The 13,145-nt window shown below is 34.2% G+C and overlaps 1 protein-coding gene and 1 long non-coding RNA gene across 2 annotated transcripts; one reads left to right on the forward strand and one right to left on the reverse strand.

Annotated features, from left to right (window-relative positions):
- Positions 1 to 5,732: 5,732 nt before the first annotated feature.
- LOC109161698 lies at positions 5,733 to 6,531 on the forward strand. The gene is made up of 2 exons (XR_002050942.1): positions 5,733 to 5,978; positions 6,147 to 6,531. It is a non-coding gene; the product is annotated as an uncharacterized LOC109161698 (long non-coding RNA).
- An 85-nt stretch (positions 6,532 to 6,616) lies between these two features.
- Positions 6,617 to 9,097, reverse strand: LOC109161690 (probable histone H2A variant 1). Its single transcript, XM_019310183.1, has 3 exons — positions 8,967 to 9,097; positions 8,478 to 8,601; positions 6,617 to 7,166 (listed from the first exon to the last, which is right to left on the reverse strand). The coding sequence occupies exons 2-3, from the start codon at positions 8,598 to 8,600 to the stop codon at positions 6,867 to 6,869; spliced, it is 423 nt and encodes a 140-aa protein (XP_019165728.1). The 5' UTR covers position 8,601; positions 8,967 to 9,097; the 3' UTR covers positions 6,617 to 6,866.
- Positions 9,098 to 13,145: the final 4,048 nt, after the last annotated feature.

Consider the following 13,145-nt stretch of genomic DNA (forward strand, 5'->3'; position numbering starts at 1 on the left):
ATAAATTTATATTTTAAATTGTAAGTTTCTTTTTTATATGTATGCCGTCGTTATTGGATCTAAGTTCACAAAAATACCAAAGGTATCAAAACAATGATAAAACAACAGAAAATGTCAAAATCTCAACTACTTTTGATGGGATTAATGATTTAATGTTCGATTGCTTTTTTTTTTTTTTTTTTTTTTTTTTTTTTTTTTTTAGTGACGAGTGTAACTTGTGTTAAGGTGTGAATTTAATTAATTTTATTTTTGTATAATAACACGTAAATTATATAAAAATGAAATGTAAATTGCATTAGAAAATAAAAATGTCATCTTTTCATCTTAATCATAGATTTCACTCGATTGGTCATTCTACTAGTTGATCCATCAGTCGGGTATAGCCAATACATTGAGCTCTTATGTTCTCTTTTTTGATTTTTTGTTTGGGCTATTGATCGAATATATTGGATTGTTGTCTTATAATAACTCTTATCAAATTAAGTACAATATTATACACGTAATTTTAAATTTTTGATAACAAATTTAAACTTTTTTCACTTGACTCAACGCACGTAAAGTTTTCAGCCACATGCATGTACTGACTGGACTTCTAGGTCCATTTCATAATTCAAGTATATGTTATATGTTTCTTTAGACACAGAATTTCTTTTCTATGCATAGAACGAGGAATAAACCGACAAACGGCACTGCATGTTTGAAAAGAAAAACATTTAAATTTCCTCATTGAACGCATATAATAAAGACTGGCGGCCGGCCACGGTCGGATCATAAGTAAAAAGAAGAACCAACGTTAATTACGGATGACAATTGTCGACTTGTCAAGTTCGGAGATGGGACATATAACCCCTACTTCAAACTTTCAATTTGATACACTCAGTAAAAAGACAAAACAAAATGAACATACTTTGATTTGACCTTTTTACGAAATTAAATATTTGATTTAACTATTTTAAAGTAGTTTTTATTTCACTTGTTTTAAAATTTCAACAAAATATTCATAATAATATTAAAACTAAAATTTACAACTACAATCAATGAATGGGCAGTCAAATTATTGAAACTTAAAATGGGCGGTCAAATTATTGAAACTTAACACGTATATTTAAATATTATGAGTTTAATTTTTGTCAATAATTCTCAGTTGAACTCAACATATGACACAATTTAACTAGAGGTTTCAAGCATTTCAACACTTGAGGACAGGTCTTATCGGCACAAATAGAAAATGACATTAGTTTTGGTGTAAATGAAATGACATTAATCTTAATTGATAATTGGTCCATAAATAACCCATAATCAATCCCTCTAAGTTATGACCGTAAAGGTGTCCAATAGAAGGACGCCGGTTTTTCATATCATAAAGAGATTTTTTTTTTTCATTTTCTCTTTTTTTTTTTTTTTTTGGATAGACAACATGTTTTCTCAGTTAGTACATTAAGACCTCACATAGTCACACGTTGAGATTGATTAAATTTGTATTTTCTTAACCAGAGTACACTAAAACCCTAAACATGCATAAAAACTAATCATTTTCATGTTAGATAAGACCTCAAAAAATGACTCAAACTTAATTAAAATTTTTAGTTAAACTGAAAAAGTTTCACACGCTATGAATCACATCTTCAAGAGATCGATAAAGCATAAATCCAACCATCTTATTGTTGTGTGTTAATTAGTGTTTTATCATCATATCCAATTATGTTATTGTACCTTTTAAAAGGGTAAATCAATTAAAACCCATTACGAAAGCTTCGCATCGAAGAAAAGTAATCCGATTAAGAATAATTATGCTTGTGAGATAGATTAATTAAACAATAATTTTAGAACTATGGAATTCCAACGAATGCATTAATCATAGTGTTTATTTGGCCCAATAAACACTTATAGCGAAAGAAGTTTTTCTATAATGATTCCACCATAAAACTTCTAGAAATTAAACAAAACATTTTGGTTATATTTTGATATACAAGAAAATTAATCTTGAGATCTCTTACAAAAAATTGCACACTTATATCAAAAGATTTTTCGCATTTTATCATTGAGGAATGCAAGCTAAGAGAGTGATGGGGCAAGAATATATTGGAAGTCGTCAGGGCATTGAAAGGGATAGTCAAATGAATGGAGTATGATTTTTTTTTTTACATAAAGGTTAGGAGTAAGATTTTTTAATATATAAGTCTCTCAGCTTACGTGACTAATCCGAGCCTCTAGTTCCTCGCTCCAAGAGTCGCTAGAGGATATAAATCCGAGTTGCATGAACAATCTTTTAGTCAATAATTTATCACTTTATTGTGCGCACAAGAAGTCCAACCTACACCCTACTCCGATCCAACCGTCCTGGGGAGCCCAACTCCATAAACTAGGGAACCCAACTCCAATAATATTTGAAGTGGGGTGAGAGTACTCTCACTCTGTCTCTTTCTAATGTAACTTGAGGTCATGTGGTCAACTGTTATGCTAGCCCGAGGGAGACTAGTTTGATTTTTTTTTTTTTTTTTTAGGGGGGGGGGCATTACCCGGCCCCCTTAGGAGAGATTTTTTTTGTTACAAATATCATATTTATGAACAATCCTCATGATATATTTATAAAATTACCATGTATCGTACCACTAAGTGAATCTGATTCAAGTTCAAACCACAGATAAGTATTATTGCTTCGCTCCATTTACTATGCCCCAACATCAGTCATCTTTCAAAAACATGAGGTATAGACAATAAATATCGTACTATATATATATATATATATATATATATATATATATATATATATATATATATATATATATATATATATATATATATATATATATATATATATATATAGTTGCACTCGGGTGCGAACGGCTCGCCCAGGTGCGAAATAAGAATGGATTCTGTCCGTCCACGTGTCCAGATCTAATGGATGAGAAACACTGATTTTTTTAAAAAATGCGGTGGCATTTTCGTAAATAATTAGACATCGAAGTGCAAGTAAAATGTATTACAAGTGCATGTAAAATGTATTATAGGTGCAAGTAAAAATTTACACTGAGCATCAATACTTAGTTGCACCTATAGTTCTAAGTATTTGCACCTATAGTTCTAAGTAGTTGCACACATAGTTATAAGTAGTTGCACCCAGGTGTATGAATGTTTGCGAGTGATTTTCAGGGGTATTACTACCCGCTGAACTCAGATCAATGAACGTTAACAAGGCAAAATTACATGCATTTATAGGTGAAAGTATGTGCGCCTATAGTTATAATTAGTTGCACCTATAGTTATAAATAGTTGCACATAGAGTTATAAGCACACCCAGGTCCATGAATGTTTGCGGAAAGTGAATGCTAACAAGGCAAAATTACATGCACTTATAGGTGAAAGTAGGTGCACTTGTAAGTGATTTTACTTGCACTTCAATGTTCAATTATTTACGAAAATGCCACCGCGTTTTTTTTTTAAGTTATTAGATCTGGACACGTGTCGCGCGCTGATTCGTTCGCATTTCCCTCCTGAACACTTATTCGCACCTGAGTGCATCCCTATATATATATATATATATATATATATATATATGTAGCTAATAGTATTATTACATGTGTCAATAGTGTAGACTTTCTCATTTTATAGAAATAGAGAGAGTAAATGATATGGTGGATGGTGGAAAAGTATATGAAAGTGACCCATGTGTTAGGCTATGTTTAGTGGATAAAAAAAAAGTTTGTTTACATGTTAGATACATGTGGAGTGGGTGGGGACTGACATTTGCACGAGTGTGAGGAAGTGATTAAAGGTGATCATCACATCCTTATTACTCAGGCCAATGCTAATTAATAAAAGCATTAAACCAAAACAATGGAAAAGTAGCTTCTTTCTTTTACTAGGGTTAACGTTAAAACCATATAAATATACATATAAAGATTTAGAAACTCTAAACTACCGGCCTTGTTTGTCCGCATGGGGTTGGGTAGCCATGGCGTGGGCGTGACAATATTATTCACCTTGTCTTTCTCATGCTCTTCTGCCTCTTTTTATTTGCTATTCCCTTTGGACCACTCTCCCAATACTTCTGCTTTTATTCCCCCTGCCCCCACATTATATATATACACATGTGTTTGTTTATATGTATGAATAATATAATGTCCGGATAACTTATATGTAACATATAATTATATTGAAGTAGTGATTAACGTACGTTTATATCTTAATAAGTAGTGGTGTATGTTTACTTAATTTGTGGCACCTCTGTTGTTCCCCGATACTATCTTGTAATAGAGTCAACCGTGTTCAAAAAAAAAAAAAAAGTAATGGTATTTGCAACTCTTATGGGCTGTTTGGTTGGATGTAGTTGCAATTCAATTACAACATAATGTTTTTGCTACCTGAATTATAGTGTTTGATTGTAGGAAATTGCAATTCCTTTTGTTAATTGCAATTCATACCCTCCCTCATATGAATTACAATTCAATGGGAAAAGGAAAGTAAAAAAGGGAGAAAAAAAACTTTTTTTTACCCTTAATTATTATTCCACAAGGACATTAGTCTTTATACCACTTATTCCCTTCTCATTCTCAATAATTCTATTTCTCCCTACCAACAATGTAATTTGAATTTCTACTTTAATTCAACTTATTCTTTTCTCACCGAATTACAATTCATTTCCTTTCTAATTCCTTCAAACCAACCAAATGTCTTCTTAATATTTTTGCTTTTTTTTTTTTCTCTATATGTATAAATACACACACACGTGTGTGTGTTTGTGCATTGCGTGTGTACATATGTATAACATTTTGATGGCTTATATATAACGTATAATTGTACTAAAGTGATTTACGTTTACATTTTAATAATAGTTTGTACTAGAGAAAGGAGCATTGTGTATAATAGTGTAAGATATTAAATCTATTATAGATGAAATTATGATTCTCAAATTATAAGCAACCAACAAATTGGTTTCCGGATTAGGGATTAGAAGTAATAACTCGGGGTAATCCCAACCAAGTTGGTTAAATTATTGGCTTGGTAAGTACAAAGTTTTAAGTTTGACTCTCGGTAGGAGGGACTTATTGACCTTCGTAGTTTGAGTCGGTTAGTTATGGGCAACATAAACTGATTTACCTCATTGTGATCTTTTGCCAATTAAGGTCACAAGGCGAGATTTACCTAAACACCTTCATATAGTGACTACAGATTTCTCTCATCATCTAAAAAAGTTATAACTCAATAATAACGAAATTAAAACAATGGGCTTCCCTGGGGCAAATTATTGTATGGACCGTGGTCCACATAGCTGTAGACCGCAGTTCAAAACGACGCCGTTGAATTTTATGAGTTAGAATAATGTACATTATGTGTTAGAATAATGTATTTTGTGTTAGAATAATAAAACTTTTGGATTACAATATAATTTATGAATTAGAATAATGTCCGTGCAGTGGGCTATGTGAAAAAAAAAAAAAAAAAAAAAAAAAAAAAAAAACGTAATTTTTAAACCATCATCCACATAGTTGTGCGAACCACGATGGGAACCTCTTCTCCTTGAGCCAAGCACATAGCCCCTTCTGCTACCATTGCTCAACTAGCCCATAAACCGCACCCTAAATTGGTCCATGACCCAAGTGCGGGACCCATGCCCCAACACTTATAATAACAACTACTCCCAAAATTAATCAAATTACCTCAACCTACTCACACCACTCTCTTATATAAACTGTCTGTGTCATGTGGATGCATGTATAGTCTATAGAGACGCCTTAATTGGTAGAGAGAAGACAAAATCTCTCATCTCAAATCTCCTCTTCTCATCTCCCAATTCAAATCTAGCTTTGTGGCTAATCATGCATGCACCACTTGCGGTTGAAGCTGCCAGCATGATCTAAACTTGCCTTAGCTTCCGATATTATATATAAGGGAAGATTGGATCATCTGGCAGCTTCAACTGTTGTTGGATGCATGGATTCCAACAGTTTTAAGGATGTCCAGTGCAGTTAATCTTAGTAAGTTTTCCCTCTTTCTTCTGTGTTCTTGTTTTGTTGTTCTAAAGTCTAAATTGCTTGAAAAGCTAATGAAGTAATTATTCCAGTTTTTGTTTTTGGGGGTATAACCCAAAACCCAATAAGTACCTCCTAAGTCCCTACTCCTAATTCTCGGTGTTAAAACACTAGATGCAAGAATTGCGTGGTGGCCCGCAGTGCTAGCTCGAGCGGTTGACCATCTGATTTAAAGTCAGCACTCTAATGATATGGCAGAGATATAACTCCCACCAACACCTAGGAGTTAGGGTTCCTCGGGCTAGAGTTCGGGCTACTGGAGATTGGACTCAAGTTAATAGAAGTGTGAAGATGGATCCATTGTGCGCAAAATCAACAAGAATTGACTGGAAAGCTGTTTGGGCTACGGGGACAGACTGGGAGAACAACTGGGGTTTAGAATTAATCTGAAATCTGGCATAAATTGAGACAGAAAATGAACAGTTTCTAGTGAATGGATACTCTGAGATAGAGCAAGAAAAATTGAATTTGATTTGGTCAAACTTATAAAACTTTAGAAGCAGAGTGTATTTAACCAAAAATAGGAGTAAGTTTTGAGTATATCTTCAATTATTTGAGTTATAAGCAGTGTGTTGAGATAAGGATTGAAGACAGGCAAACCAGATCCTAATGTACTGTTGAACAGGGCTTCCGTTACAATTGTTAATACATCCAAGACTACACAAATTACAGATAAATCAAACTTATCCAGCCAAAAGTATTTTACCAGCACAAGTACCATTCCAACAAAACAACATCCTAACAGAACAGCTTATTACAAGCAAAAGATAGAACAACAAGAGTCTTAATTACTCAGAAGCCTTTTCTAAAGTTAAACATATGGTTTTCATTCATTCATTCCTTGGGGTTTGTTTTGTTGATGAGGGACTTGTGAATGTGGGGGATGACTCCACCACCAGCAATGGTTCCCTTGATGAGGGTGTCAAGCTCCTCGTCTCCACGAATGGCCAGCTGCAAGTGCCTCGGTGTGATCCTCTTCACTTTCAGATCCTTGCTGGCGTTCCCAGCCAATTCGAGCACCTCTGCTGTTAGATACTCGAGGATTGCCGCTGTGTAAACCGCGGCTGTTGCTCCAACCCTGCCATGAGCTGAGGTTCGGGTCTTCAGCTGACGGTGAATTCGCCCAACTGGAAACTAAAACCCCACAGAGAAAAAAGAACTTAGTGCTTCACCATACATAATCCTGTAAACTGTAATAACAGACTGGAAGATTACTGGGAAGGAATTAGTGGTGTTGAGCACAAGCGTACTCTTTTAATGAGCTATGTGATTAGCTCCACCCATGTGAACTTGTCCAAAACATCATAGGACAATATCAACATCAAAAGTACTCAAAATAGACCAAACAATTAACCAGTTGTGTATTCGCTTCCTCGCACATGAGACTTACAGATCCAAACTGATATGATTAAGGAAATATCTTTACTATTAGACATTTAGACTTGATTTATTATCCTTACTATTAGAATTGATTTATTTCCTATAGAGACAGCAAATAATTGGTAAGGAGCTTTAATGATTCTCCTTTCCTTTTTATGCTTTAGTTAGTCAAATAACCCTCTTACATAAAGGTGATTTTCATTCTAATAAAATAACAAGCAAGAAAGAAGTTAAGTTAAAATCAAGAGGTGGGAAAACTCTCAAAACCTTCCTATTATCCATGTTCCTTAATCCCTTTAATTTACCTCTCAACATAACAACCTACAAACAACCCCCAATAACCCTAATCGCCCTGTGACGCGTGCTTTAGCCCGAGAACACAACACAAACACAGTTAAGGAACACATCACCTAATGTACTAGTAAAAGCCTCTAGTCATCATACAGTAAGTGATGCATCTCAATTATCACATCGGAGATTGCTAAGAATTTAGACCAATATATTAAACCTAGGTCAAACCTACACTCTCGTGGCATAGTTAGGACATGAGTTCATATCAATAAGACACAATATAGTGCAGTATAGTGTAATGAACTCATCCCACTCCCAATTTCTGCCCGTGAATATTAACTACATCACACAAGACGTCAACCAAAATGATATCACAACCGATATGCTTGTTTCGACAGCAACCCAATCTTATGCAGAGTAATGCTAGGTTTAACATGGGATAATAAATTCATAATATCAATCAATAAAAGCTGCGAAAGAAACATTGCACTTCAAATCCTTGGATGGTCAATAAAGACACAACACAACCATAGTATATTGTGATGGAGGAAACAACAATAAAAGGTAAAATTTGCTGCCAAACCAAGCAGCAGAGTACTACAGCCCAGCAATTTTCTTTATATTTTTTTGGCCTTCGTAAAAAGGGGAAATAACTTTCTTCAAATCATACCCAACAAAGTGATTCAATTAGGGTTGGTAATTAAGTTAACCCATTATATTACGAAAATTAAAATTATATAAAAGAAATAAACGAAACACAGACAGGTAATTTACCTGGAGACCTGCGCGAGAAGATCGAGAAACTGGCCTTTTCTTGTCCTTGTCCTTGTTCGCCGCCGCCGCCGCCGCAGCTGTGGTCTTTCCCGCCAAAAGCCCCTTTCCACCCTTTCCAGCCATTCTAACAACGGGAAGAGTAAATTAGGGCCAATAAAACGTTATAGGGTTTTTCTCTTAGTCGGAAATTCTCTCTTCCACTTGTAATTTTGCGCTTATTCAAAGGAAATTGGTAGGTGGGTGGGAGGGTTTAAACAAGGAAATTTTCTCTAATTTAGCATCTTTACCGGTTAACGAAACAATCAAGTTCAAATACCCAAAAAGGAAACAAATTTCTCCGATTCCACAAAAGAAACGGCTTAAAATGGAACAACCATGAAGCCGATTCCAGATTTCATCACAAATTTCAAGAAAAAATTGGTAAAATCCACAACGAAAAAACGTCCAAATACAATGGAAAATCAACAAAAGAAGAGATAGAAACGGCACCTTATAGTATAGGAAGCAGACAACGAATAGAAGCGGAGAGCGAGGAGCCGAGGAATGAGAAAGCGGTAACTAGGTAATTGTCTGACTATCTGAGATCTGCTTCGGTACTGCTTTTCTGCACAGCTTTAATCTTTGGCGGTTAGTTTAGGTGGGAAAGTGAAATTTAACTTTAAAATCGTCCCAGATTGCTTACGGCCCAGGCCCAACTATAGTCCCAAAGGCCCACTATAGTGACCATCTTTACAAGCCCATAACCGGAAAGATTTACATCCATTCTCGAGCTTATTATTGACGGTATTAATTCGCTTAACACGGGTATTTAACGATAAATAAAATTTAGTAATGAATTAGCCTTTTATTTTCAACAAAAAAAAAAAAAAAACAAAAACAAAAACAAAAAACAAAAAACAAAGAAAATTGAGTAAGTTTTAATTGATTACAATTTACACGGAACTATATTCTTTTCTGGGGTTTCGCCTGTATCACTTAAAAGGAACTCTAACAATTTATTTAGTGATCCTTTAAGACTATTGTGCTACTCCCTTTACTCTGACCAAAATTAGCAAGAAAATCAATATATTTGTAACATTTCCTGAGTACATACTTGAAAATCACATCGTCAAATTCCGAAGCAAAGAATTTGCATTTGGAAATGAGCCACTAACGAACACAATTGTTCATATGTGTGTATTCAAGTGAAAATATGTGCCCATATAAAAAGTATGGATTAATTTTAACTGTACATTAATTAAAAAAAATGTAATGTCATTTTAATAATTACAACAATATATTTGAAAATAATTTATAGTGCACCCATTAATAATTGATATTGCACTCATATGTGTGCATTATTAATTATTTGTGAATACACAACCAATCGTCTCTAAATGCACTATTGTAATTATGAAATTGTCATCACCTTTTCTTACACTTTTTATTAATTTCTAACTCTTTATCAACACACCCCTAATGAAATTAATATATACTTTTTTACATAAATTACTTGTTTTTTACTTCAACCTATATATAAGTTTATAATAATCTTATAAGAGTTAATACTCAAAATAGTCATCAACTATAGTGGTTTTACTCGATTTCGTCCTAAACGACTTTGATGACCTAATATAGTCCCAGACTTTTGTATTTTTACTCACTATAGTCCTCTATTTGTTAATCCGTTAAGTTGGTGTTAACTAGAAGGTCAATTTTGTAATTTCATATGTATTCCACACAATTCATACGTATTCCACACAATTCATACATTCGTATCTCAATTCCTTTATGCATATATTCATACAGTAGGCCTGCAAATGTACCCCCCCCCCCCCCCCCCCCCCCCGCCCCCCAAAAAAAAAAAAAAAAAAAAAAAAAAGGCTTGCAATGTTGGAGTCCGGTGGTGCAGCTCAACTGGGCGAGGGAGGAGTCCGGCGGCCGGCGGTCAGATTGTTCATCGTGATATCAAGCCCTCCAATCTGCTCATCAATTCTCAGCGTGCCGACGGAGGACTATATTGTCGCGGGACAATCGACGACCGCCGACTGCCGGCCGCTGGGCTCCTCCCTCGCCCAGTTGAGCTGCACCACTGGACTCCAACATTGCAAGCCTATTGTATTTTTTCTATACTTTCTCAACCTACTGAAACACAAAGAGCTAATAACGCCTCCACTGAGGCTTGAACTCACAACCTTTCAAATGGAAGTCCAACCCGGATACCATTGGACCACATAGTCCTGGTATGAATATATGTATAAAGGAATTGAGATATGAATGTATAAACATTGTGGAATACGTATGAATATATGAAAGGGTATGAATTGTGTGGAATACATATGAAATTACAAAATTGACCTTCTAGTTAACACTAACTTAACGGATTAAGAAACGGAGGACTATAGTGAGTAAAAATACAAAAGTCTGGGACTATATTAGTTCACCAAAATCGTTTAGGACAAAATCGAGTAAAACCACTATAGTCGAGGACTATTTTGAGTATTAACTCAATCTTATAATTTAGCTTAACTAATTTAATAAAAATTCATTCGGTTGCGTGTTAGTTGCAGATTCAGCTCAAAGTATTCACGTGGATTTATAGTTGGCAATCAATGCTGTCACGTGTTAGCCATAGATGGTGTTATATGTACAGATGTATGATGTATGTGTCTACAAGCACAGAGGAAATTTAAGTTAGAAATAATGTGATTTTTTATTATAATTTTATATAGAGTTATTATCAAATTTTATTATTGTATTATCATATTTTTTTTCATAATTACTTTCTCAATTTAATAAAATACAAAAAGTCAACATTGATTATGAGATTACAATTTAATGTCACTAGACCACAAGTAACAAATGATGTCACAAGTAAATTCTATGTAACTGATTTGTGTCCTTATACAACGAATAACATATGTAACCTCAACCTCAATTTATGTGATTTTTTTTTTAATTTAGTTTCAATAAATTATTTAATATATATTTTTATTACTTGGTATCATTGTAAAAATTCAGGAATTACTAGTAGTTTAGGCATGAGAATTGAGTCATAGTCGAGCGAAGTCAGAAATTTGGGTTATAAAATAAAACCAAAAAAAAAAAAAAGATAATTGGTGATACTTTTTTTTTTAGGGAAGAAAAAGGGGGGTTACCCAAATATACTAATCAATTATAAATGGTGCTCAGATCGAACGCACCCTCCATTATCATGAGATCACGAACCACCATCGGTGGATAAATGAAATCCATCCACTCGTAGTGCTCCCTCGGCGCGGCTTTCGCTAACTCGTCCGCAACTCTGTTTCTCTCTCGGGGGATATGCTCAACGGTGATTGACCAGTCCTTCCCTAGCCACTCTTTACACCATTTGACGAGCGTATCGCAATGGCCCAGAAGGTCAGGATCCCCGTTTATCCAGTTAACCGCTTGTTGTGAGTCGCTTAGGATATGCACTTTCCTCTCGCCAAGTTCCCAAGCCCACTTGATGCCCAAGTAAATTGCCCACAATTCTGCTTCAACAGCCGAAGTGGTCTTGGTCATGCAACTGAAGCCTCTGATCTAGTGTCCAATTGGTGATACCTTTAGTGGCCAATTAAATTGAATTCAATTTTTTAACTTTTACAAGTAAATAAAATGACACTTTTTCCCCCTGAGTTATATACCTATAGCATTTTTTCTCCCTACATTATTGAAGTGGCTGTTTTTCCCCCTGAAATATTAAATGGACATATTTACCCTTAAACTAAATATTTAATTTATTTTTTTTCTCCAACAAATTATGACCATAATTTGGTTCAAACTAAACAAACACTATAGCAACCAAATCGAAATATTCCAATTACAATTTAGAATCGAAATTCGATATTTAGAGTTTATTAAAATCGTGAACCGGAACGGACGGTTCATGTTCCGAACTGAAAAAATAAAATACATTTATTGTTGAATTTAGATTATTTTAAAATAAAAAATAAAATTTTAAAATAAAGACGGTTCAAAATCGCGAATCAGATCCGGAACCGCCGGTTCACGGTTCAATATTCAATTTTTTTGATACATAATTTTAATAAATTGACATTTAAATATTGGGTTCTAGATCTGAATTATAACCGTAAACTATTAATTCGATTGCTTTAGTATCCGGTTCAATTCAAACCGAAACATGGTCATCCCTACGTATACGCAATAATTTGTTGGAGTAGTAAAATAAATAAAATGTTTACTTTAAGGGTATAAATGTCAATTTAATATATCAGGGGGAAAAAACACCACTTTTAGAATAATTGAGGGGGCTAATGTGCTTACCTAAATAATTGAGGGGGAAAAAGTGCTATAAGTATATAACTCAGGAGTAAAAAGTGTCATTTTCCCTATAATTTATTTATTGTGAAATAATAACCTTTAATTGTTAATGTTTTTTTCTTTTTCCCTTTTAGTCTTACGACGGTTAAATCATTTTAAAATTTGATTATCGATTATTACTTTTTAATTAGGTAGAAGTGTCAAATATGTCCATCTATTACGACAAATTATGCCCTGGAAATGTGTTCACCGTGAATGGTGAACACAAGACTAAACGACGTCGTTTTTAGGCCAAAAAAAAAAAAAAATGTTCGCAGATGTGGAGTTAACGGCGCGCGTTGATCAAATTATGAATTTTCTGTTATGAGATTATGAATTTTCAGA

The sequence above is a fragment of the Ipomoea nil genome, unplaced genomic scaffold (genome assembly GCF_001879475.1).
Source record: "Ipomoea nil cultivar Tokyo-kokei standard unplaced genomic scaffold, Asagao_1.1 scaffold0302, whole genome shotgun sequence".
NCBI lineage: Eukaryota > Viridiplantae > Streptophyta > Magnoliopsida > Solanales > Convolvulaceae > Ipomoea > Ipomoea nil.